The following is a 27,191-nucleotide window of genomic DNA, read 5'->3' on the forward strand; positions in this document are numbered from 1 at the left end:
TTGTTGTATTTTGTGCTACATTTAAACAATTGCCCTTCTGTACTCCATCATTAATGTGAATAATCTAAAGTAGCTTAAATGGAAATTCTATCGGGTTTGAACAAAGCACTTTGTTCTTGTACCCCGTAGGACTGGAAGACGCCTTACGAGGAGCTCAAGAGCTGGATAACGTCATCAAGCAAGGTTACTTGGAGAAGAAAAGCAAAGGTACTAATCAGACCCATGCAGAGCGGGACATGCCAGGGGAGGAAGAAGGAGAAAGGAAGGGAGGGAAAACCAGGAGGAGAGGCTGCTACACTACAGGATGTCTTCCTGGGGGCCTAGTACTGCGCTTGGCCCAGAGAAGGAAGAAGCCTGGAAAGGAAGGAAGGGCAGAATTAGGATGTGTCAACCAAAGAGAAAAGGCCCAAGTCTTTAGCAAACTGTGGGCCTCATTGGGATTGAGTCTAACCAGTTGTGGTGGCCCACACCTTTAATCCTAGGACTCTGGAGGCCCAGACAGGCAGGTCTCTATGAGATGGGTGGATGGAAGGATGGAAGGATGGATGGGTGATATCCTTGTCCTCACCTTTCGGGGTGCTCCTATAAAGAGTGATACTGTAGCAGGCGGGGAGGGGGGCACACACAACTTTAATCCCAGCACTTAGGAGGCAGAGGCAGGTGGACCTCTGAGTTTGAGGCTAGCCTGGTCTACAGAGTGAGTTCCAGGACAGCCAGGGCTGCACAGAGAAACCCTGTCATGAAAGAAAAAAGGACGATACTGTTTCTGTCAAGAATGTAGTATTTCCAAGTGTGGGGTGGCCTGCTTCCAAATTTCAGAGATGCCCAACCCTTGACCCTTTAAGTCTTTCTATCAAAGTAGGTACTATAGGGGCCAGAGTCCTTGTTCTAATGCTCAACAGGCAAATTGGCTTAGCACACATACAGAAGAAGAAGAAGAAGAAGAAGAAGAAGAAGAAGAAGAAGAAGAAGAAGAAGAAGAAGAAGAAGAAGAAGAAGAAGAAGAAGAAGAAGAAGAAGGAGAAGAAGAAGGAGAAGAAGAAGGAGAAGAAAGTCCTCTCCTGGCCATGGCCTGGAGGACCGGAAGCATCGTTTCACTTTGCGGAAAGCAGCACACGAAGAAATGGTGGTAGTCGGCTATAGTGGTGCATGCCTACAACCCCAGCACTACAGAGGCCGAGACAAGACGGTAGCCATGAATAGCAGGCCGGCCTGGGTTACTCAGGGAGACAAAGATAACATAGAAAGTTTGAAAAATGCAGGATGAGATCTGATCCTAACAGGTAGAACGCAAGCTAGATGAAAAGACAGCCATGAAAGCCCAGAGGAGCAGCCTGCCTAAGAGCCTGGGCCTGTGATGGAGTTCCTGCTGGCCACTCAGTCAATACAGGATAACCTGTGGGAGTGAAAAGGAGGGTTTTACAGCCCATTAACCTGGGAAATAAAACAATAACCCGCTCGACTGTGTTGTTGGGTTTTACAGACTCTTAGGCGATTCTAGTTACCTGAATTTATGTCTCTTCTCGCTCTTCTGTGTAGATCACAGCTTCTTCGGGTCAGAGTGGCAGAAGCGATGGTGTGTTGTCAGCAGAGGTCTCTTCCTCTACTATGCTAATGAGAAAAGTAAGTGTTCTCCGTTTACACAGCTGCATCTCACTCCTGGATACAAGCGCTCCGTAAATTCTCAGGCACTTAGATCTCTAGATAGCAATCCCTAACTAACGCCCATGGAGTGGTAATGCTTAGGAGAGAAAGAGGCCTGCCCATCACCAAAACCAAAGGCCAATTTAGCACTTTTTCCCCCCTCTTTAAACACTAAGTGTGGTCAATATATCAAAGGTTTATCATCTATTGTGACTCATCGCACAATATTATCATAATGGATTAGCATTCTTTGAATTAAAAAAAAAAAAGGAAAGCAGGGGATTAAATGCTTGCTGTGTAAGGTAAGGACTTGAGTTCAAATCTGCAGGGGCCATCTAAAGATGAGATGATGGAGTGAGGTGGAAGTCAGAAATTACAATGAGACGGGAGGCAAAAACAGGAGAATCGCCCAGACCAGCTAGCCTCACATACACAGCAGCAAACCGGAAACCGTGTCTCGAGCAGGTGGAAGATGAGAACCAACACCAAAGGCTTCACTCTAGCCTCTGTGTGTGCACTGTGGCATGCATGCACCTGCACTCACATGCAGGACCACACACAGACATACATGTGCAAGGGACAGCCCATATACACACAAAGACTTTAAAACAAAGCCCAACAACAAAAGCAAGGGGGAAAAAACATTTAAGAGGTCAGGCATGGTAGTACACTCCTACAATCCCAACACTTAGAAGGCTAAGGCAAGAGGATCACAAGTTCAAGGCTAGCCTGAGCTTCATAGTATGACTCTTGTCTCCAAAGCCAAGACCTGGAAATACAGGGTAGTGGCAGAGCACTTGCCTGGTGTGCACAAGGCTCTAAATTCAATTCCTAGCATCACATACAAAATGATAACTATTATTATTATTATTATTATTATTATTATTATTATTATTATTATTATTATTATTATTATTATTATTATTGGAAAGATTTAAGCAGTGTTAACAATGGCCCAGAAATAGAACCTTAGGGTTCAAACTCTCTAAGTGTACATTCAAGACTATTGGGAAATAGGAGTCCAGTGGACATTCCTGGAGCCAGAGAGTGTTGAAATCTAAATGGTTGTCAGGCCCAAAGGATGTCCGTCAGCCAGGTGGCAGCCAAGTGGTGACTCAGAAGCCATTTCTTTTCTTTTTTTAAAGATGTATTTATTTATTATTATGAATACAGTGGTCTGTCTGCATATACACCCACAGGCCAGAAGAGGGCATCAGATCACATTAGAGATAGTTGTGAGCCATCATGTGGTTGCTGGGAATTGAACTCAGGACCTCTGGAGGAACAGTCAATGGCCTTAACCACTGAGCCATCTCTCCGGCCCCAGAGGCCAGTTTCTTACTGAGTCACCCCGTGCTATCCCTGCAAGACCTCTCCTCGGTGTTGAACAACACCTCGCTTAGTCCCTGAGAAGGACGAGAGGATTTAAGCACAATTGGAGAGAGCTCCAAATAAGCACAAGTTAAAAGCTATTATTGTAAAGGTATGCTGTCTTCGTTGGGGTTTCTACGGCTGCAAAGAGACACCATGACCTCGGAAAACAATTCGTTGGGGCTGGCCTACGGTTCAAAGGTTCAGTCCGTTAATGGCGTGGCAGGAAGCTCGGCGGCATGCGGGCAGCCGTGGAGCTGGAGACGGAGCTGAGAGTTCTACACCTTGATTCACAGGTGGCAGAAGCGAAGACCACTCTAGGCCTAGATTAAGCAGAGAAGAGACCTCAAAGCCTGGCCCCCGCAGTGACACACTTCCCTTCAGCAAGGCCACATCTGCTCCAACAAGGCCACACTTAGTCCAACAAGGCTGCACCTCCTAATAGTTGCCACTTCCTACGGACCAAGCCAAGCATCCAAACACATCAGTCTGTGGGGACCACTCCTATTTAAACCACCCACAAATGCCAACTCCAAGGGAGAGGATACCATTCTTCAGATTGGGAGCAAGATAGAAGAGATAAGTAATGTTCTCGGAAGAAGCTCCCTTGCGTTCTCCCACCTTCATGCAGAGGCCAGTGACAGCTCTATGAAGGAGGCCTCTGATTTGTCTTCTAGTCATGTGCTGTTTGCCCTCCCTTTCTTCCTAACTGTATTTTCCCTGATGCCTGGGAAACAGTGTCCTGGCACCCTTGATACAACCATAGCAGAAAGAGCTATAGTTTTGCAAGTGACCTGAGACCCTTAGAATTTGCTCTTGCCTTTGTGGCATTTGCCTCATTTTGCCCTTCCTCCTCCTATAGTGTCACTGGTTTCACTTTTAGACCAATCTTGGATTTCTCAGAATCTGTCCCATTCAGGGCTACTTGGAGCTGACAGCAACATGCCTGAAAACTGAACAACCAAAGTTCTGTGTCCTAACCCCCAGCTCTCTCGCAAGCCCAGTTAAGGACTGGTTTTCCCCCTGAACTCAAGGCCTGGGCCAGAGACACAGCTCAACTGGTAGATGCTTGCCTAGCATGAAGCCCTGGGTTCGATCCTCAGCATTGCGTAACACCGCCATGATGGTGCATGCCTGTGAACTTAGTGCTCAGAAGGTAGAATCTGTTAGATCAGGAGTTCAAGGCCATCCTCAGCCATGTAGGAGTTACAGACCAGCCTGGGCTACATGAGACTCTGCCTCAAAAACTTGATTAATTGATTAGCTAATTAGCTAGTTAACTCATTCTGGACCTACAAGGCAGACAAGCATTCTATTTTTCAAACTAGTATGATATTTGGACCACTGTGAAACTGTCAACCATTTCCCTTGAATTTAAATACGCAGTTGGAAGGCTGGAGAAAGGGACCAGTGGCTAAGAGCACTTATTGCTCTTGCAGAAGACCCGAGGTCAGTTTCTAGCACCCGTGTGTGTATCCCATAGCTATCTGTAACTCCAGTTCCAAGAGATATGACATCCTCTTCCGGCCTCTGAAGGCACCAGGCATGCACACACATGGTACACATATATATACATGCAACAAACCACCAATACCCGCAAAATGAAAAATAAATAAGTCTTTAAAATGATGGTAAGTGTTGGCATATCTAGGTACAAAGCCATCCCTGTCCATTCAGAACTCAGGTCTTATGGTGAGAGAGGAGGGGGAGGCGAGAGAGCAAGAGGCTTGCTTGGAGACTTTTATTGACCATTTTGCCGTCAGGGTGAAATAAAATCTGGCAACCAAAGAAACAACAAAACATTTTAGTGGCCAGTTAGAACGGGGAAGGTTACTTTAACAAAAAAGATTCTGGTGTCAGAAAGCACTGTTGCATGGCTCCCCTCTCGGCACTTACTCCTTATTGTGCCCAGGACATTTTCTCAGCAGATATAGTGCTTGTGTGTGTGTTTGTAGCTCAACCAAGTAAAAATAGAGCCTTCCCCCAACCCCCAGGGGTGTGTGGGGTGTGTGTGTGTGTGTGTGTGTGTGTCTGTCTGTCTGTCTGTCTGTCTGTCACTGTCTCTGTCTCTCTCTATCTGTCTCTGTCTCTCTCCTCTCTGTCTGTCTGTCTCTCTCTGTGTCTGTCTGTCCGTCTCTGTCTATCTCTGTCTCTGCCTCTCTCTCTCTCTCTTCTGTGTGTGTGTGTGTGTGTGTGTGTGTGTATGTGTGTCTTCTCTGTCTCTCTGTCTCTCTGTCTCTCTCCCCCCTCCTGTCTGTCTGTCTGTCTGTCTGTCTGTCTGTCTGTCTGTCTGTCTCTCTCTCTCTCTCTCTCTCTCTCTCTGCCCTTCAATTGCCATCATTATCATCTAAAGGCATCTGGCTGGGGCCATGAGTTCACTCTGCAGCACTGAACCCGGTGAGGGAAAGATTCAATTCCAATATCCTCCGCTTGATAGAGGGAGGCACCATCGTCACCCAGACACTGCCCTCCCCATGCTCTGTCTGACAAAACTCACAACCTCTCTCAGGGAAATAGGGATGAGCCCAATGCTGGCTTTTTTTTTTCTCCCCATGCCCCCTCCCCCAGAATAGGAACGATAGGCTCAGTAGTGTCTCCTTTCCTTCACTTGGGGTCCCTTTCTCTTCATCACCTTCCTTATCCTCTCACTGCTTGGTTACTTCCCAGTTTGTCTCTTGGAAGAGGATACGATGCTAAGTTTGAATTATTCTTCCTCTATCGTAAATCCCCATCTGAGCTACAGGGGAGAGGGCCGGCATTTGAGGTAGGAGATTCGGGGACTTGAGAAGACCCGGCTGTGCTGCGGCACCCCCCCTCAATCATGAACTCCGCTGGCCCTGGTAATAACGTTTGGGCCCTGTAATAGCTTTCAAGAGCCCCACGTTTACAGCCACTCTCCCTACCGTAATAACGCCTGCCTTCTGTTATTATAGAGCTCTTAACATTCTAATAAATTCCCCATCTCCCTTGCACACTTTTGGTCAAATAACCTTTCATATTGGATCTCCCTTGCTGGGGCCAATCTCTGCCTGACTATGGCAGTAGCCTCTTCCCTAATAATGTTACGTAGGCAATCCTGGTTGCACCCTGTTCCTCAGGGGATGGGGTGGGGGGAGGTGTGCAACAGCTGCCTGGTGCTCTTTTTATTTTCCATCCCAAATAAGATGCCTTCCCTTAGCTGTTGTGTCTCTAGAGGGATACAGGGAGCTTCGCTGTTTTGCAGGCAAGCAGCCCAAAGGGACCTTCCTCATTAAGGGCTACAGTGTCCGGATGGCCCCGCACCTGCGAAAAGACTCCAAGAAAGAATCCTGTTTCGAACTGACCTCCCAGGACAGGCGCAGCTATGAGGTAGGACGGCCTGATGATCATCATTAGCCTTGCATTTTCCTTGCTGTTGCGTGTGAGCACGGTCGCTGGTTGCTAACGCTGGATTCCATTCTCTGTGCTACCAGCTCACTTCTCCCCAGCTAAGACCTGCTCTCCAGCTCCGTCCTGTGCTGTACCGTGCCTCCCCTCCCATCTGTTGCTGTGCTCATCCTAGAGAGCACCTCTACTTGTCTTCTGTCTCTTCACCCCTCCCCTATCTTCCCAGTCTCATCCCACAGGTGAGATTCTTGCTTATTGCAGCCCGCAGTCCAGCGCCTTACGCACGCACTGATTGCACAGCTGCACGCATGCAGTTCCTAGTCTTCCTGTTTTCCCAGCTGGTCATCCTCGTGTCATTTCACAAAACCCAAAGTAAGCAATATCTAACTACAGAGTGAGAACACTTTTCTCCTGCTTGTCTTTCTGTCCAAAATTTCCTGGCTGGGTATGGATGTGCTGTGTCCCTAGGATTTCTAAGACCTTGATGCCAATGGTTCCTTAGGAGAAATAGTGATAACCAGAGAGCTACAAAGCCTTGTCCATGTGATATTTAGTCCTCATTATGCTAATTTTTATGTTTTGAAAATTCACTACTCACTTTTAAAGCAACTAAAACTATGAGTGAATATTCGTCAAGTATGCATTTTATATGTATGCGTATATGCTCTGTTCATTGCAGGTAATCTTTATTTTAACACATCTTCATTAAAACTGTGTAACTGAACTTTAGCCAACTTAGGAAAAAGGAAACAACATACAAAAATTAATAACTTAAAAGAACCCTTTGAATTTTCAAATTTTCCTCAGCATTTAACTTTTGTTGTTATTTGGTTTTTTTGTTTGTTTGGTTGGTTGGTTTTTGTTGTTGTTGTTTGTTTTTTGTTTTTGTTTGTTGTTGTTGGGTTTTGTTTTTGTTTTTGTTTTTTTGCTTTTTTATTTTTATTTTTATTTTTTTTCCGAGACAGGGTTTCTCCATGTAGCCTTGGCTGTCCTGGACTCGCTTTGTAGACCAGGCTAGCCTCGAACTCACAGACAGCTGCCTGCCTCTGCCTCCCAAGTGCTGGGATTAAAGGCGTGGGCCACCACCACCAGCAGCACTCAAGTTTTACCCTTGATAGTGTCTTGACCATTAATCTGATAAAATGATCTATGTCTTCATTATGCAATGTCCAGCTGTTTTAAAGTTTAACTATAACTTCTCCATAGGGACCTTTGTAAATACTATGCAACAGATGTATGTACTCAGCATGTTTTTAAGTTGTTTTTATTATTAAATTATAGTATTATGATAAAAGTTTTATTTAAAAAGTTCAAACTAGTATCCCTATAAACAGTTTATATAACTGTGTGGTTCTCAGAAACTGTGAATGTGCTGGAGAGATGATTCAGATGAAAACCTGAGTTCAAATCCAGAACCCAGGTAGGATGCCAGGTATGGCCTCATGCATGCCTTTAAGCCCAGCACTGTTGGGAAAAGAGACTCAAGGATTGCTGGGGCCTGCTAAGTGCCAACCTAGCCAAAAAACACTGGCTCAAGGTTCAAAGAAAGACCCTGCCTCAAAGGGATAATGTTGAGGGTAAAAGAGGAAAACACTGGCCTCTGTATACAAAGATATGTGTATTTGCTTACAGAGAGAGACAGAGAGAGAGAGAGACAGACAGACAGAACAATAAAACGTGGGGGATTTGGGGAGCTTTGGGAGGTTGTTTGTTTTTCTAATTTTTCAAGACAGATGGCCTCAAACTCACAGAGAACTGCCTGCCTCTGGCTCTCGAGGGCTGGGATTAAAGGCACACCTGGTCTACAGAGCTAGTTCCAGGAAAGCCAAGGCTACACAGAGAAACCCTGTCTCAAAAAACAAAAACAAACAAACAGAAAGCATTACAAAGGGTTTCTGCTTGGCTACTCTGTTTGGTGAGTCAGAATGTGGTCTGTTTGCTGCCTGTCTTCGGCCCAGTGAGTCCAAAGCATCACTCTGGGCCACAGATTCTCCCTTTGGTCCTTTCTTCCTCTCCTGATTTATTTCCACAGGAGCTAAACCCCTATCACTTCACCAAGCTGGCTACTTAAGCAGCTTCCTAATCGGTCCTCAGTCTCTAGACACCCCTATTCCAACCCTTCCTAGCCACAGCTACCCAAAGAGTCACCCACACTCTTTGCTAGAACTGGCAGCGGCTTCCTCTTGCCTGCATTTGAAGTCTAGCCAGAGCCCTTCTCCCTGACCATCTGCTTGCTCCCCAAGCGTGTTCTCCAGTCTACCTGATCTGCTTGTGCACCTCACATCTGATGTGCTCACTGCTCACATAGTTCCCGTGGCTAAACCATTTGGCTCCCGCTCCTGGTTTGCACCAACTCTCTAAAAACCCAACTGAAACAGCATTACCTCAGCAGCCACCCCCACCACTCCAGCCTGCTCTAAACAAGTGCTCCCTGCCTTTTCTCAACATCCTGCTATGGAGTGGGGTATCTAGTTTAGGGATAGAGTACTTAACTTACATGTACAACGTCCTGAGGTGTGTCCCCAGAGCTGCAAGGTCCTGAGGTGTGTCCCCAGAACTGCAAGGTCCTGAGGTGTGTCCCCAGCACTGCAGGGTCCTGAGGTGTGTCCTCAGCACTGCAAGGTCCTGAGGTGTGTCCCCAGCACTGCAGGGTCCTGAGGTGAGTCCTCAGCACTGCAAGATCCTGAGGTGTGTCCTCAGCACTGCAGGGTCCTGAGGTGAGTCCTCAGCACTGCAAGGTCCTGAGGTGTGTCCCCAGCACTGCAGGGTCCTGAGGTGAGTCCTCAGCACTGCAAGGTCCTGAGGTGTGTCCCCAGCACTGCAGGGTCCTGAGGTGTATCCTCAGCACTGCAAGGTCCTGAGGTGTGTCCTCAGCACTGCAAGGTCCTGAGGTGTGTCCCCAGAACTGCAGGGTCCTGAGGTGTATCCTCAGCACTGCAAGGTCCTGAGGTGAGTCCTCAGCACTGCAAGGTCCTGAGGTGTGTCCTCAGCACTGCAGGGTCCTGAGGTGAGTCCTCAGCACTGCAAGGTCCTGAGGTGTGTCCTCAGCACTGCAAAGTCCTGAGGTGTGTCCCCAGAACTGCAGGGTCCTGAGGTTTATCCTCAGCACTGCAAGGTCCTGAGGTGAGTCCTCAGCACTGCAAGGTCCTGAGGTGCGTCCCCAGAACTGCAGGGTCCTGAGGTGTATCCTCAGCACTGCAAGATCCTGAGGTGAGTCCTCAGCACTGCAAGGTCCTGAGGTGTGTCTCCAGCACTGCAGGGTCCTGAGGTGTGTCCCCAGCACTGCAGGTCCTGAGGTGTGTCCCCAGCACTGCAGGGTCCTGAGGTGTGTCCTCAGCACTGCAAGGTCCTGAGGTGAGTCCTCAGCACTGAAGGTCCTGAGGTGTGTCCCCAGCACTGCAGGGTCCTGAGGTGTGTTCCCAGCACTGCAGGTCCTGAGGTGTGTCCCCAGCACTGCAGGGTCCTGAGGTGTGTCCTCAGCACTGCAAGGCCCTGAGGTGTGTCTCCAGAACTGCAGGGTCCTGAGGTGTGTCTCCAGAACTGCAGGGTCCTGAGGTGTGTCCCCAGCACTGCAAGGTCCTGAATTGTGTCCTCAGCATTGCAAGGTCCTGAGGTGTGTCCCCAGCACTGCAAGGTCCTGAGGTGTGTCTCAGCACTGCAAGGTCCTGAATTGTGTCCCCAGCATTGCAAGGTTCTGAATTGTGTCCCCAGCACTGCAAGGTCCTAAATTGTGTCCCCAGCATTGCAAGGTCCTGAGGTGTGTCCCCAGCATTGCAAGGTCCTGAGGTGTGTCCCCAGCCCTGAAAAAAACGAATCCCCTTGCTGTCAAAGGTGTCCACTTGTAATATTCCCGTCTCACATCCATGTGGATTTGCTTTGTTTTCTATAAACTTTTCTCCTCTGGTGAAGAGGTAGTCAAACGGGCATAAACATCTCTCTGCTGGGTCAAATGGCCGAAGGCACAGAGCAGCTGGCTGTTTGAGGTGGTTTTGGTCATTTTTCTGAATGGTAAGGAGACTGAACCCCCCCCCCAAAGCTCCAAGCTCGATTCTGAAACTTGGGTTCCTTTGGGTCACTCTAGCAGGAGTCGTGGCACTTTCAGTGAAGGCGTGAATAAATTAATCTCCTCGTTTCCCTCTAGTTTACAGCTCTTAGTCCAGCTGATGCCAGAGACTGGGTGGACCAAATCAGCTTCTTGTTAAAAGGTGAGAGCCGTCACTTCAAAAAACCCATGCTACCCGAGTGGGGTTTGCAGTTGGATGTTACATTTTGAAAGTTTTCATCTAAAGGTTTCCACGTGTGTTTTCTCCTGACTCTCACCTAACCCCATACTGCCTTAAATTATAGCTACAAGTAGCTAAAAGTAGAATGAGAAGGCAAGGCAGTCATCACCTGGCGATCACCTCTGATGTCATAGCTTATCCGCTGACACCACGTAGACAAGTCTCTAACTCTAATCACCATTTGGGAAAGATTCAGAAAGTGGCTTAGCTCAAGTCACTGCCCCCACACCCACGCCACCCCCTTTTTTTTCCCCCACCATGTAGTGGAGAACCAAATCCTCCTCCTCTTCTTGTTTTTGTTTAGAAGTTGAGTTTTAAACTCATCTAGGCGGCCGTCAGCAACATTGGACATTAAAAATTAAGTTGCCGTTTCCCAAGCCACAGTAAAAAAACGTTCCTTGCCTTGGGATGGCAAGAGTCCTGCCTGAAGAGATTAAACGGCTGTTCTTAGACTACCCTCTGCTGGCCAGCCTGCAGGCCTGGTGCAGCAGCCAACAGTGGCTCAGGAAACCTTGCCTGGGAGTGGCCAAGCAGGTAGATTTGGCCTAAGAGGGCCCTCCCCGAAGCAGGACCCTGTCTCAGCGAGACACAAGAACACCAGCCTCAGACGCGGCCCAAGACACACGGAGAAATACATCCACCTACAGACACCATGCTTTCTCATCACGGTTTATTATTCCGCTGTAAGATTTTATTGTGGATAAAAGGAAAGACGCGCCCGAGCCTTAATTACAAGAATTGCCTCTTTTACTCAGCTATACCTTTGCTATTGCAAAAACAAACTACTGCGTGCGCCAACAGCAGCACGTATAATAGGCTGGAGCTAGGCAGACATGAGCACTGATGGTGAGGCTACAGGGTACACTCTCATCTAGGTGCCTAGGATTTATGCGTGTAATATACCCCTAAGTGTGTAAACCTCAATAAAACTCAAAGCAGCTTTATTGAGCTGTACCCTGTGGTACTTTCAGAATCTCACATTGAAGAAATTATTCATTCCATTTTATTTTAAAACAAACAAAATAATAACATATGGCTTAAGCCGCAAATGTGCCTTTGATCCTCTCCTCATATGAAGTTGCCAGAATTGAGATGATATTTGTTGGGAGATCTTTATTAAAAGCCTAATCAAGCCAAACATTTTTATTGTGTTTTGAAATGAACTGTTCGGCGTCTCTCCATCCTTCTCTTCCCCAGAGTATGTATTCTCACTGTACTCACCAGGTCCTATAGAAGTCCCCTCGGTGGGGGTTTCCTGGAGCCTCCCAGCCCCCCCACCAGAATTGAAAGCAATCTTCTCCTCTCTGGCCTGGTACTGTCCAGCGCTGCACTGGCTGAACATCAGTGACCCACTTTAAGGTCAGCCAGGCCATAAAAGGACATGGTGACTGTGCTGTGTAGCCGGTCCATTTGGTCGCATCCCTGTTGTGATTTTTCATAAACCCCCACCCCACCATTTCCTTTCTTGTGCCGCTCTTCCCCATTTTTTTATTCCCCCCTCGCATCAAACTAACTTGTCTGAGTTCTACAAGGAGACCATCGGGAGATGAGCCACCCGCAGAGCTCAAACTCCACCATATTGTCCTGGCTCTGTCACCCTAGAGGACTTCGAACCATCACTCACCCATCCGGTTTTCTGCTTGATGAACAGAGCACGCACGGGACCCTGGCAGGGCCCCGTCTGGCCTATTTTCTTTCCTTCACCTTGTGTTTTCATTCAAACACCCATACTTTTCAGGGCTGCTTCATCTTGACCAAGTTTTATTGCCAAGGAGGATTTATGTTGGTGGCTTAAACCTGATGCAGTGCTGGCCTGGCCTTTTCTGTAGATTCCCTGCCACCGAGGCCTGCATTAGAAATAACAGCACTTAACCTAGTGTTTCATTTTCTCCTGACATGTTTTATTCTCGTCCCCCCCCTCCTCCTTCACCCACCTTCTTTCCCAGCCTTATCTTTTTTTTTTTTTTTCCTATCTTTACTCATTCTTATCTTTGCTCTGGCAGACCTTAGCTCCTTAACCATTCCTTGCGAAGAGGAGGAGGAGGAGGAGGAGAAGGAGGGAGAGAAAGAAGAGGAAGAAACATATGATGACATCGATGGCTTTGACTCCCCAAGGCCTGGTGCCCAGTGCAGAGCCATGCCCTTGCCTGAGCCCACAGACAAAGAAGAGGACATTTACGAAGTCCTACCAGGTGAAATACTTCATCTTCTAACTACCCACCTCCCCCTACGCTCAAAACCTCTTGACCTGGTGGGAGAAGGCAACAGTACCTCCAAGTTATCCCGGTCTAAACTCTGATGGAGATGAATAGTTAGGAAGTTCATTACTCCTACCCAGTACGGTGGCTCTGCCATGCCCCAGGAGCAAGTCCACCCAGGTGTCTTTCTTCCTTCTGTGCCACGTGACATCATTTGTTAGGGTACCGCTAAGATTAAAGGCTGGAGAACTGTGCCTCCTCCGGTTTTCACTGGTACACCTTGAGTTTGAGGGGTGAGTCTCAGAACTCTCTAGCTCTGGCTCTATTTCCTGTAGAATCCAGAGGAAGGCAAAAAAGTTGTCTCACAGGTGCAGATTATGCACATGCCAACAAACCGCTTTATCGATAGAGCAAAACTCTGACAGAACACAACTCATATATTGCCCAGCGACAAAGCTTCCCTCCCTGGGAATAAACCTAGCCTGTGTCTCCTCCACCTCTAGCTGCAGCAGGTTTACTCTGCGGAGCCTTCTTCGCCTTCAGAAGGCAAGCTCACTAGCATCTCAGAAAACGCACAGTCATCACTGCTTTCCACGGAGCCATTTCTGGTGGGGGATCCAGCAGCTGGTAAACAGCGCAGAGCACAGTGGGGGTCAGACTGGAAAACCAAAGCCTAAGCCTTTTAATTGTGAGGTATTTAGACAAAGGGAAAGCTGAATCTTCAAGTCCATTCAGAAAGAGCTCCTGTGGAAATTTGCCAGGAGTTTTAGTGCTCCACTAAGAAATTCAAATTAAGCCAAAATTTATAGCAATTTAAACCTGCATCCTAGATGAACCTAGGAACTAAGGTGAATCTAACACTTAGGCCCCTGAAGACAGGGCCCCTTGCTAAAAGCATCACCAGTAAATAATTGCGTTTCAAGGCTCCCTAAGAAGAGGGCCCAACCTTCTTTTTTTGGGGGGGTGGCCTTCTTAAGCAGGCATTGCCTATTTGTCTTTTGCCTGAAAGAGAAGCCACATCATTGGTCTCTGAGTCTGCACCACACAACCCCATGAAGGAGCATCCACTCCTAATCCTTGTTCCTCCAGCCCCTGCCAGACTCCTTCCCCTTCCTTTTTTTGTTGTGTTTTATTATGCAAATGATATCTTGGTTGAGGTCGAGCCATTTCTTGTGTCTGAAGTTAAAAAAAAAATGATAATTTCCTCAGCAAGTCATCGTCGTTAATGAAGTTTTACAAAAACAGATACAACCAAAGGAAAATAAAATTTCACAGGTGATAAATTTTTCCAATTTCCCTGGCAGAATTCGATAGGATTGTTAAATTAAGAGTGAAGGTGTCTGTTAGAAAGCAACGAGCAGTGATGGGTAATTTTATAGAGTGGAAAATTGAATCAAATTGCTACATTAAAACGCAGCTCCTCTGAGAGTCGGCTCTTTCACAGCCTGCGCCATTGCGACAGCAGGGTGCAGAGACGGATCTAATTCACCACACTCCCTAAAAGGAGATGCATGCCCCCAACTTGGCCAGAATCTTCCTGGAGAGCTTACAGTCAGCTCACTCCTGCCCAGGTTCAGGGAAAGATCCAGGTGAGGCTCCATCTTCGGTTCCAGTTATGGAAAAGTGTTGGGGGCAGCAGGGGAGACGTCTCCCTGGGCCACTCTGCCTTCTAGAGTGCACAGAGAAGGTGTAGAGACAAAACTGATGCTCAGGCATGGAAAACAAAGCTTTGGAAAGAGGCCCCAGAAGACAGGATGAGTTTGAGGCCATCCCCTTACTTGGGGGGTCAGGGCCAAGGAAGGTACCACTGGCTGAGTGGTACATTTAGTGACCAAGTTTATCCTGCCTCCTAAACTCCTATGCTCAGCTGAGGTCTAGGGAACTGCTCCAAACCTCCCACTGCTTATACACAGGAGGGGACCCGAGGGCATGGAGGTTAGTCAACCTCCTCTGTGGCCACAGAAGGTGAGGGAGCCTCACTATAGGAAAGCTGGGATCTCTTTCCGGCAGGTTGACAAGCAGCTACCTTGCCTGTGCTTCCAATAAACAAAAGCCCCTGTATCCATCACAGTTCTTACAGACAGCACGGGGTGTGTGGTGGGGTGCGGGATGGGGGTGTGGGGAGAAGAGGCATTTACTTATCACATGATTACTCCAGCCGCACATCTCCGTCAGCTAAGCTTTCAAGCACTCCACTTTTGTTGCTTCTGACATTGCCGTGTGAGTTTTGCGTATGCCACCTCACAGTCCTAAGGAAACTAAGGAGGAGAGGGAGAGGGCCCAGCATCATCTCCGCCACCCCGCTCCCTGGCGTGCCAGCCACACCTACTCAAAAATAGCATATGAGGGACAGCTCGGGACAACAAACACAAAGCTGGCTGTATGTCAGAGTGGATCTGCACTGCCACCTGCCCAGCTGTGAGAATCTGAGTGAGCAACTTGCCCCATCTAATTGTCGACTTGTAAAACTGGGGAAAGTGACATCGCTTCCTTAGAGGGATGTGAGGAGGAGCCTGAAAGTGGTGTGTACACATAACACAGAGAACTGGCGTACAGCAAGCACTCCGCAAATGGCGGTAGCATTCACTCACGTGGTGATGTTTAATGGGAGATATTACTTTGCCACAGAGTTGAGGGATGGCTAGGTCCCGCCCTCACCAGCCAGACCCAAAAGAGTCCGGTTAGGCATTTGTGGCTATGTGCATGAAGCATGCGTGAACGTGAAAATCCTGAGCAGATGGAATGTGGAGAGCACCTTCTGCTCACTGCCTCCCCGCCCTCCCTTCTTTTTTTTTTTACCAAGAGGCCAGGGGCCAGGTGGAGGGACAGACCATAATAACATTGGATTATGCTAACACTGCCTTCTCATCAATAGTCGGATGGCCTAGACCTCTGTCGTTTGTTCCATGATAGCAGGTGACCATGCTTGGTGAAGGATGTTTGGTGCTGGCCGGTGAGCCGGTCCTGCTCTTTGGAGTGGGTGGAGCCTATGCAGTTCCTCATTGTGCGTATGGAGAAACCCGTGTAAGAGAGGCTTCCCTTCCCAGGTGAACTTTAAATGGGCTTCCAGACAAGTGAAAAGAATGTGCAAAATATACCAAGGCAGTAAGAAACTTTTTTGGGGGGCTGGAGAGATGGCTCAGTGCTTAAGAGCACTGCCTGCTCTTCCAAAGGACCCAGGTTCAATTCCCAGCAACCACATGGCAGCACACAACTGTCTGTAACTCCAAGATCTGACACCCTCACACCAATGCACATAAATTAAGATTAAATAAAATATTTTTTTTTAAAGAAACTTTTTTTTTCTAACCAAAATAATATCTGGGTCATCAAATTAAATGCACTACATCACATTAACCCTGAAATAATGAGCGTTTGCTACATGGCTAGCTCTGTTGTCCCCAGGAGGGACAGTCAGAGCACTCAAGGTTTTCAGCCAGACCACAAAAAAAAAAAAAAAAATTAGTCCTGGAAAATATAGTTTCAAAGTTGGTATCCGCTGGCATTCTAAACATTCCTGTTGAAGATAATGGGAGCCCTTTTGTAGCAGATTAAATGTCAGAGAATGATCTAGGTGAGGTATGAGAGCCAGATGTTAAAACAGGAGGCTGTAGGACTGGAGAGATGGCTCAGCGGTTAAGAGCACTGACTGCTCTTCCAGAGGTCCTGAGTTCAATTCCCAACAACCACATGGTGGCTCATAACCATCTGTGATGTGATCTGATGCCCTCTTCTGGCCTGCTGGTGCACATGCAGGAAGAGCATTGTATATATAATAATAAATAAATAAATCTTTAAAAAAAAAAAAAAAAAAAAAAAAAAACAGGAGGCTGTAGGGCTGGAGAGCTGGCTTCACAGTTAAGAGCACTTACTACTCTTGCAGAAGACCTGGGTTCAGTTCCCAGCATCCACATTTGGGCAGCTCACAACTCCAGTTCCAGAGGATTTGATGCCCTCTTCTGGCCACCATAGGAACCTGCACATGGTATACAGGTGGTACACACACACACACACACACACACACACACACATACACACACACACACACACACTTTTTTTTTTTTTTTTTTTTTTTTTTTTTTTTTTTTTTTGGTTTTTTGAGACAGGGTTTCTCTGTGTAGCCTTGGCCATCATGGACTCGCTTTGTAGACCAGGCTGGCCTCGAACTCACAGCGATCCGCCTGCCTCTGCCTCCCGAGTGCTGGGATTACAGGCGTGCGCCACCACGCCCGGCTTCACACACACACACTTTAAAAAATCAAAATAAATTCTTTTTTAAAAGAAGTTTTTCTAAACCTTTTCTCATCTTCCTTGAAGCTATTCTGCATACTAGCACAGGCCCAGATCCACAATTCAAACGTCCATATAAGGGCATCTTTTATCAGGTCCTGCATTGTCTAGGGCCTCAAAGCTAGAAGCCAGCAAGGCATCTGAGACCATTGGAGAGCTGTAACTGGGGCCTTGTAGTAGCTGTAATGGCAGCAAGATCCTGCTGTGTTCTCTGGAGATTCCAAAAAAAACCTGAACAGAAAGAGATGAAGAGGCCTTTCTGGAAACGTCTGTACACATTCTAAAGATGCCCACACTGCCTCAGAGGGTTGTTACAGACCCAGAAACCAGATTGCTTTATAATAAAGCATATAAGTAGGCGCCTTTTTTTTTTAATTAGAGTCAAATGGAAACAACATTCTGTGGGATTATCTTTTCCCCTACATAGTTGTCCGGGCACATGGGAAGAAGGAATGGTGACAGTTAGAGTGCTAAAGAAAGAAAAATACAAAACTAATCCAGGCCCAAAATGCAAAATGGGTGAAGAGTCAGTTCCATTCTCAGCCTCCTGGCCTCTTCTCTTCCTACTCCCTGATCCCTCTCTTTATCTGTCTGTCTGTCTGCCTATCTACCTCTCATCCACTGATCTACCTACCTATTTATCTACCTACCTACCTAGCTAGCTAGCTCTACCTTACACTCTGAGCAGCAGCCATGGGACTCGTGCTGTTTCTTCCACCTAACTCGCCCCTCTAGTCTCTGCCTATGAAGTGCTGCACAGTGGGCTCAGGTGCGTCCTCAGACGTGACACCCTCTCAGGCACCACTGAAGTTAAAGCTCTGCCTCTGGCCGTGCTTATTTGTATTCGTGTCTTTCTCCCCAATTCGTGAGTTATTTGTGGAATTAAATCCTGTGCATTCCAAGCGCTGATATTAGCACAAACTGAGTTTAAAATCTTACACACCAACCATACCGTGGAGATGGGATGGGCATGTTGAGAGGTGACAGGTGAGATTACCCAGTACACAGCAGAGAGTAAATGTGTTCTTAGCCTCTTGCTCATACCTTGTTGTGGTCTAAAGATCTGTTATAGCATGCCAGAATCTATAGCTCATCTGGGCATGCCAGGATCTGGTTCATTTCTATTTTTCTGGATGTTCCCTTTTCATATCGAGTCTCTCTGTATTTCTCTTGTATCTGCCACCAGAGCACCTTGACATCTGGCTACACATTAATACATTTGGCATTAAAAAAAAAAAAAACTGTTGTCACTTTCTGTTTAGGGGAAATGCTTTTCCCTCTTCTTGATGTGATCATTTTTTTCCCCTCTGTTATTCTTTCTGGTATCCGTTTAGTCAATGTCAGGCGTACGCGCCAGAGCCACACTTCAGAAAGGACTCAGGCGCCAGAAGCAGCCAGCACCTCTCTGTCCCTCCTAGGTGGACTCAGTGTCCTGATCCTCTCAGCCTTTCATTAGTGTCCCTGACACTGTGCCAAGAATGTTGATTGAAATCGACTCTCCGGATACCGATGCTCATTTGTCCTGCCCCATGGTTCCCTCACACGTTCACACAGTTAACAGAACCTTCTTCAACTGTTTTCCCAGTTGAGATGAGATATTTGGGAATCAAGTAGAGCATTTAATGTAATAAGTGGGCAGTAATCTTCAGAGGTTAATTTGTTTAAAGCCTGTGTAAGATTGGGGTCCCATATGCCCCGTTAGGAGCAAGAACCATTATAATCTATTACTGTTTAAAGTTGAGCTAGCACATAAATTTTAATTCACTCTTAAATGAAGATGTATTTCCGTAGATGTAATGCAAAAATGCCTAATAATATTCTTATAAAGACATCCAATGAGCTCTTTAACGTAAAAAAAAAAAATATTTTTTTTTCAAAATGATCAAGTTATCCTCTACCCTCCACACATACCCTGTGATGCATGTGAGCACACACACAGTCACACACAAACGTTTGTAAGTAAAAATAAAGCCCCTTTGTACAGAGTAGCAGAAATATGAAATTTAACTCCCTAGCCCACCCCTCTTGTTAAGCAAAATGTCTTTTTTTTTTTTTTAATCCCAGTTACAATATAATTGTCTTGACATTGAAGCTTGAGAAATACCAGATTGGTTTCGGAGAGATACCAGTTTGGTTTCTCAGAAGCTAAGAAGGTACCAAGAGCTGTGCTCTTCCTAACCAGCTGTAGAGAGGCCTTCCTCCACTGTGTGATAGGACCCTATGCTCAGTCCTCCACTGTGTGACGGGACCCCATCCTCAGTCCTCCACTGTGTGACGGGACCCCATCCTCGGTCTCGACTGTGTAACGGGACCCTATCCTTGGTCCTCCACTGTGTGACGGGACCCCATCCTTGGTCCCGACTGTGTAACGGGACCCTATCCTTGGTCCTCCACTGTGTGATGGGACCCTATCCTTGATCTTCCACTGTGTGATGGGACCCCATCCTCAGCCCTTCAGGACCCCTGACACACAGCCCACACCCAGCAGTAGGAAGGCTTTTCTGTTTGGTTGGTTGGTTTTGGTTCTTTGTTTTTGTTTTTCGAAACACAGTTTCTCTGTGTATCCCTGGTTGTACTGAACTCGCTTTGTAGACCAGGCTGACCACGAACACACAGTGATCTGCCTGCCTCTGCCTCCCGAAGGCTTTTTAACTGTAGGCCACTTTCAGCCATCAGAGGACAAGAAAGGCAGAACGGAAGTCGGGATCGGAGCTTCCGGTCCATCACATCCATCGCTGTGGGGCCTGGCAACGGCGGCAAATAATACACATGCTTATGGCCAGCATTTTTCCTTGTAGGTGACTCTAAAGGTGCAATGAAAATCAGAGAATCTGTTCTGGGAGTGAAGTGCACTTTTTTTTTTTTTTTATCATGACTAGATTAAGTGCTGTTGCCTGAAAGGATAAAGGAATCAAGTTTTAGTTTTCATTTTTATCATTTCAAATACATTTACATTTTCCTTTTTTACAAATGCAAAGAGCAGGCAGGCCACTTTCAATAATTTATTTCAAAATCAATGCTAATGAGGTTATGTCTCGTCAGTGGCCGAGTTTTACAATAAAGTCTGATTTATTTAGAAAAGATCTTTGGTGTAGCTTCCCATCTAATGGCGGTGGGAAGGAGGCGGAGTAGCAGGCACGGTGACCCTCCAACTTCGGATCCAATTTGTAATTCACAGCGGAGATCTGACCCAATTTACATTGATTAGAATTGGGAGAGAGAGAGAGAGAGAGACAGCTGCGCACGGATGGCAGCAGCGGTAGAATAGACCCAGCTTTCTGCAAAAGTGCTTAAGCACAGCACATTATTGGTCCCTGTGACTGAGCTGTTTGATAGCGGGAAAAGAGCTGCTTTGCTATTCCAGATTCTTGGACATTTCTACAAGGAGGATGCACCAATTCATTCTCTGACATTGTCTGTCCTGTAAAACTGGCCCCGCTGCAAAAAGGGAAAGTATCAGAGTGGACGAGGGGAGTAGAGGGCAGTAATAAAAAGCCGGTGTGAAAAAAATCGATGTTTAATACAATCTGTGTCTATGTGCCCTGTTCCTTGAGACCCTGGGGTTGGTGAGCACTATAGATGGTGAGGGGGAAGTCCCTGCTGCTGGACCTTACAGGGAAATAACAGTCTTTCAAAGGACTGGAGAGTTGGCTCAGCTGTTAGGCGGACTGGCAGCTTCTCCCGGGGACCAGGGTTCGATTCCCAGCACCCACCTGACAGCTCACAAATGTCTGTAACTCCAGTGCAAGAGGATCCAACATCCTCTTCTGAAGGCACCAGGCACACATGTGTATACCATACATATATACAGGCGAGCTAGTCATACATATAAATAATCAAGTATTTTTAAGGGAAAAAAAAAAAGGTTCCTTCAAAATTCTTTCCCACAAGCTTGTAGGGAAAGCATGTGCATGTGGGTGTCTTAATCTTGGTAACAGGTGAATTACTTTTCAGAGTATTAAGCTCTTAATTTTTATTTTTCTGAGAAGCAACATTTTTTAAAATATTTTTTATTTAATTTTATTCTATGCGCGTTGGTGTGAGGGTGTCAGATCTTGGAGTTACAGACAGTTGTGAGCTGCCATGTGGGTGCTAGGAATTGTAGGAATTGAACCCAGGTCCTTTGGAAGAGCAGGCAGTGCTCTTAACCACTGAGCCATCTCTACAACAGCCCCGAAACAGTATTATTTTTATAAAAGTCAGAATATAGTCTCTCTCTCCTCTCTCTCTCTCTCTCTCTCTCTCTCTCTCTCTCTCTCTCTCTCTTTCTCTCTCTCCCTCTCTCTTTTTCTGTCTACCTATCTCTATGAGTGTGTGTGTGTGTGTGTGTGTTGTGTGTGTGTGTGTGTGTGTGTGTGTGTGTGAAACAGGGTCTTACATGTAAGCCCAGGCTGGCTTCGGGCTCATTGAATTCTACCTACCTCTGCCCTAAATGCTGGGGTTAGAGGTTTGCGCCACCACACCCATTTTAAATTCAGGTATTTTTAATGCTCTGTGGTAGCCTAACATAGTTTGTACTGTCTCTTCTTCCTTTTGAGTTTAGAATTTACTTTCTTAAATCTGACATTTAAAAAAAAAAAAAAAAGGTTAGAGAGCTGAGCATGATGGCACATGCCTGCAATCCCAGCACTCAGGAGGCAGAGGCAGGCAGATCTCTGTGAGTTTGAGGACAGCCTGGTCTACAAAGTGAGTCCAGGAGAGCTAAGGCTACACAGAGAAACCCTGTCTCAGAAAGAAAAATAAATAAATAAAAAAGGTTAGAGGGAGAATGTTCCCTGGCCCATCTCCTCAAAGATTCCATTTAGTTGGGCACAGTGGCACATGCCTATAATCCCAGAACTCAAGGAGGCAGGGGCCAGCCTGGTCTACAGAGTGAGTCCAAGACAGCCAAGGCCACACAGAGAAACTCTGTCTGGAAAAATAAAAAAATAAAATAAAATAAAGATTCCATGTAATGGTGTAATTGTGGAGAAGCAAGACAAGTGTATGAAATAAGACCTAAGCAGAAGTGAAATGTGACCAGAAAAAAACGGAGTAGTCAGCACTCAAAGCATTGCTTATTATGTCCTAACCTGTGTGTGTGTGTGTGTGTGTGTGTGTGTGTGTGTGTGTGTCTAAGAGAAAAAGAGAAGAGGAGATAGTGAAAAGAATAGTGAGCCTATTTCTGCTGCATATCTATGTATATAAAAATTACAATTCTGTATTATAAAATGGGATTATTAAATGTGACTCTAACTCACATACTTTCTTAATAAAGACCCAGTTCCTATTATATCAAATAGTATGAAGCCTGAGATGAAACACAGGTTAATGAGGGTAAGAAACTTGGGCCAATCACATTGTGACTTTGGCCATATAAACACTTGACTGGAGTTAGACACTAGCGTTGACTTAGAACCCATTGTGAATCCACAGCAATTAATTAAAAGACCATTCCATCTGCCCTCAGGAGCCTATACTCTAATGAACAAGGCAGGCTGAATAAAACAGTAAAGGAAAAAATAAAATAACTACGAGCCTCAAGTACTAGGAACATAAAACTATGTACATGACCAGCCTCCGATACAGCCGAACAAAAATGGATACGTTAAAGACTAATTAATCACAGAAGGTTTAAAACCCACTTCCAATCACACACACACAACACACACACACATACACACACACACTGGAGTGACTAAAACCAAAGACAAGGCCTGCATGCAGATAATAAACACAAGCAAGAATTCCACAAAGAAAGAGACAATGAGGGTCGAGGGAGAGAATTGGCTCGGGTGACAAGCCCCTGGTGATTCAATGGCTTGGAAGCTCCACCAAGGCAGGAGCTTTAGCGTGCTTGTGCGTGCCGTGGCCCCCTGTTCCTAGTGCGGCCTCTTGTGCGCAGTATGAGTTTCAGAATGCGTGGATATGAGCAGTGAATAGAAAGGGAAGAAGAGGGTGGCCCATTTGAAGTTGAGAAAGAATTGAAGGGGGCAAGGAAGAAGAAATGTGCTCATTAGACACCCCTGACAGGAGAGAGTTCCCGAACTAGACATGATAATGTGTGCCTGTCATGCTAGCTCTCGAGAGGCTAAGGTAACAAACAGCACGATCATGGGTTCAAGGCCAGCCTGGGCTCCAAGGCAAGACCCTGCTTTGAAACACAAGAAAGAAAAGGAGGTCAGTGAGCTCAAAGAAAGGTGACCCCTCAAAAGAAAGAGCACAAAGACCGGTGCCCCACATGTACTAATGGCTAATGGTGATCATTTGTCCCTTCAGATGACGACCATGGTCTAGAAGAAGATGCCCTGGGCACTCGTCGGCGAGGAGGTATAAGACACGGATGCTCAACACTGGGTGGGACAGTGGGGCTTCTGGCTTGGGAAAGCACTGCTGAAACCGGACTCTCCACTGACTAGAGAGAGCCCTAGTATACATGACCCCAAAAAGCCCCAAACAGAGTGACTGGAGAGAGAAGTGTCCTAACTATAAAAGCCGACACCCAATCGCTTTCATCGATGTCCTAGCGGGGCCAAGATTTGTCTTCAGAAGGTGGGAAGGCAAAGCAGATATTTTTTCCCCCTATCAGTAGTTCTTAAATCAGTGCAAGTGAGAATGGAAAATTGCCTCATCTCTAAGAGATCAGAGGATTGAGAATAGAAAGGATGGGAAATGTCTCCTCTCTGAGAGGCCTGGAGATTGCCAGTCGAGAAGGGAATGGAAACGTGTCAGATCTGAAAAGTGAGCCTTGGGGTGCAGGGGTGGGTGGGGGGGGGGGTGGGGGGCGGATGCTGACCTCTGACGGGCTGGTTTCATTCCAGGCACATTCGGAAATGAATATGTAACAGGGTTGAATGAATACAAAAATCACATCTTACTCATCCCAGGCTGTTAGTGAGCCCACCCCTCCCCCTAAGGTCAGATGCCCCCTGGGAGCATCCTTAAGTGGCTGGAGGACTTACTCCTTCACTGTCAGGGAAGGAGTGCTGTAGTCGTCGTCGCCTGGGCCACCTCAAGGACACTCAGTCCATCAGCAGAGTCAGATTCGGAACTGATTCAGATATGAACAGGTTTTGTGGTTTGTTACCCGTGCCCTCACCCCCCACCCCCACCCCCGTAGAGTCTATGCAACTCTCAAGCTTAGGAGCGGTTTTTTCTGGGTTTCCCTCCCTGCTCTCCGGTTCTCAGGCCCTTTCCTCAGTCTCCTCTTGCCTCCGCTCCTCTGCGTCTGACTTCTCTCGCTCAGTCATTTAGCAGAGCCTCTTTTCCCTTTCCAATCTCTGCAGGAAATGAATTGGAGGGGGGGGGAGTGTGGGGAGGGCGAGTGGTGCCGGAGGACAACCTCCAGGGTTGGTCTCGGTCCCTGCCTTCCGGGCCAGGGTCTCTTTGTTGTTTTGCCGCTACACTGGTTGCCTGGCCTGCTGCCATGACCTGCTACCCAGGATTCTTTACTCTCTTGTCTCCCAACTTGCTGTGGAAGCGCTGGCATTACAGACGTGTGTAACCTTGCCTGGCTCTTAGACGCTGGTGATTAACGCCTAGGTCTTCTTGCTTGCTGGACAAGTGCTTTTCGACACTGAGCTATCTTCCCCACCCCTGCAGGAAGTGAATCTTTTCTTTCTTTCTTTCTTTTTTTTTTTTTTTGGTTTTGGTTTTGGTTTTGGTTTTCGAGGACAGTGTTTCTCTGTGTAGCCTTGGCTGTCCTGGATTCGCTTTGTAGACCAGGCTGGCCTCGAACTCACAGAGATCCGCCTGCCCCTGGTAGCATTACAGGCGTGCACCACTGAGCTAGGCTAGGAAATGACTCTCAAAGGCTTAGCGAAGAACCAGGCTTTGCAAAGAGTCAACTTCTCCCCGGGAAGAGGGAAGGCAGCCAGAGGCATCAGAGGTCATGATACCACAGCCAAAGGGAAAGCCCCGGGATACGTAAGCTCCAAAGATGGTTAGCACGTGGAATTAAGTCCTCTAAAACCAAGTTTCTCAAGTTTTGGTTGTGATCCTTAATGGCTGAACTATCTCTCCAGCCCTAAAACCTAGTTTCTATTGCTTTTCACTCGCCATACAGAATTCCAACAGAAAATCTGTTCTGACCAAGAACAGCTTCCACCACCAGCATAGGAAGAAACACCCTCAACATGGATGCCTTGTTGATAACTGGAAGTTTCCTATGGCCAACACTGTATTAGACTCCATTCAGGAAGTGTCAGTCTCCAGGCAAAGTCTAGCCTTCCCTCCCAGACTCCACCTTCCTCTCCTCTCTCTCTCTCTCTCTCTCTCTCTCTCTCTCTCTCTCTCTCTCTCTGAGATTTATCTTTTAGCTATCCCAATAGGTACAATTCAAGTAGGATGGGTTTTGTTTATTTTTCTTTTGTTCCCATCCTTTCTGCCTCCCAAATAGGTGTCATCTGCATAAGGCTAATGCTCTAAATATGTTCCTGTGCCTTGGACTTCCCACCAGTTAAAATGATTGGTGACTTGGTGATTAAAAAACAGGAGGACTTTTCGCTCTCTCTGCAGAATCTGAAACAGGGATTTTTCTTATTTGTGTTTACTTATTTATTTATTGAATTTATATAGTGCCTTTCCTCCAAAGGAGCTGTAGAGACAGCAACACATATGTAACTTCCCAATGTCATCTCTTAGTTTTATAACAACAAAATATGGAGATCTGGGGGAAGGGCCACCAGCCTCAATGAAGGCATTTAAAAGGCTGGGACAGTAAATTGCAAGATAGGTCATAGATCAGCTATGTACATTTGCAGCTTTTAGTTTTTCTCAGGTATTATGTGTTTGGGAGGAAAAGCCTCTTTAAGCAAACTGGCCTGTCCCAGCTACCTTTCCCCCTAAGGTGCTGTGGCTGATGCATCCGGGGATTTTTCTCCTCTACCCACTAGAGCCTGTCAGTTGATGCTACACTTTGCCTCTGACAGAACCACTAACGTCTTTCAAGCCCATCTCCAGATCTTATCTGAAGAGGGAGGAGGGACAGAATTCAGTTTATCCTTATTGAGTGTTAATGACCCTGTAAGATGCAATTTCTTTTATTTTATTCTGTTACCTAGAAAATCTATCACAGCCTTGTAGTATTGATTGCTCAATCTATAAAGAGCTCGCTTTACAGCGTGACTGTTAGTAACAGGGTTACTTTAATGAGTGACTCTTCAACACCTCAAATTGTCTCTGCATCCCAGCCTGGCAGTCCCACAGTGGGGCTAACACTAAAGGTCTTTAGTGGTGAGATCATATTTTCCTGCCTTGCTGTGAGAAGCTTCTGGGTAGCCCAAAGCAAGACTCACTCTGGGCTGTTAGTATAAGATTTTCCTTTGCTTGGGTGTGCCGTGCTTGTGGCTGGCCAAACATCAAATCGCTGGCCAAGCAAGCTCTCTCCCACCCTTCTCTCTCTCTCTCTCTCTCTCTCTCTCTCTCTCTCTCTCTCTCTCCCCCTCTTTCTGTGTGTGTATGTGTTTGTCTCTCTGTTTCTCTCTGTGTGTCCCTGTCTTCTGCCTATACGTCTCTCTGTATGCTTGTCTCTCTGTCTCTGTATGTCTCTGTTTCTCTGTCTCTGTCTCTTTCTCTGTCTCTCTCTGTGTCTCTGCCTCTCTATATATCTCTCTCTCCCTCTCTCTCTCCCTCCCTCCCTCCCTCTCTCTGTCTCTATATCTATCTATCTATCTATCTATCTATCTATCTATCTATCTATCTCAACTGTGGGCACACCAGGCATGGTCTGAGAAACGTCCAGTCATGTCAGAAGAGCAGAAAAGTGGTCATTCATAGGCTTTCCACCCTGGAGACCCTGAAGGCCCACTGTGCTGCTCACCAACAGAAAACTCCCACACCAAACAAAAGGGAGGGCACAGGCTCCCGCAGCCCTTACCCTTCTTGGTTTTGCCAGGACTAGCCAGGAGTTGAGCCTCACCCAGCTAACATTTAAACCCAATAAGAGGAACAGATGAGGTGAGAGCCAGGACTTATGATTGTTCCCATACATAAATCATACTTAGCAAAATTAAGGGACCTAGCAATTCCATAACTCAAGAGGAAATGGCCTTGAACACAA

The 27,191-nt window shown here is 46.7% G+C and overlaps 1 protein-coding gene across 2 annotated transcripts in view; it reads left to right on the forward strand.

The window, feature by feature from the left end:
- Positions 1–27,191, forward strand: part of Skap1 (src kinase associated phosphoprotein 1) — a 293,807-nt gene that overhangs the window by 239,237 nt on the left and 27,379 nt on the right. For both annotated transcript variants that reach the window (XM_051158403.1, XM_051158404.1), the window contains 5 exons: positions 130–207; positions 1,540–1,623; positions 6,239–6,363; positions 10,523–10,586; positions 12,668–12,856. In XM_051158403.1, the coding sequence (XP_051014360.1) occupies positions 130–207; positions 1,540–1,623; positions 6,239–6,363; positions 10,523–10,586; positions 12,668–12,856 (540 nt within the window). The remainder of the gene's footprint in view (positions 1–129; positions 208–1,539; positions 1,624–6,238; positions 6,364–10,522; positions 10,587–12,667; positions 12,857–27,191) is intronic.

Source organism: Acomys russatus, chromosome 16 (genome assembly GCF_903995435.1).
Source record: "Acomys russatus chromosome 16, mAcoRus1.1, whole genome shotgun sequence".
Taxonomy (NCBI): domain Eukaryota; kingdom Metazoa; phylum Chordata; class Mammalia; order Rodentia; family Muridae; genus Acomys; species Acomys russatus.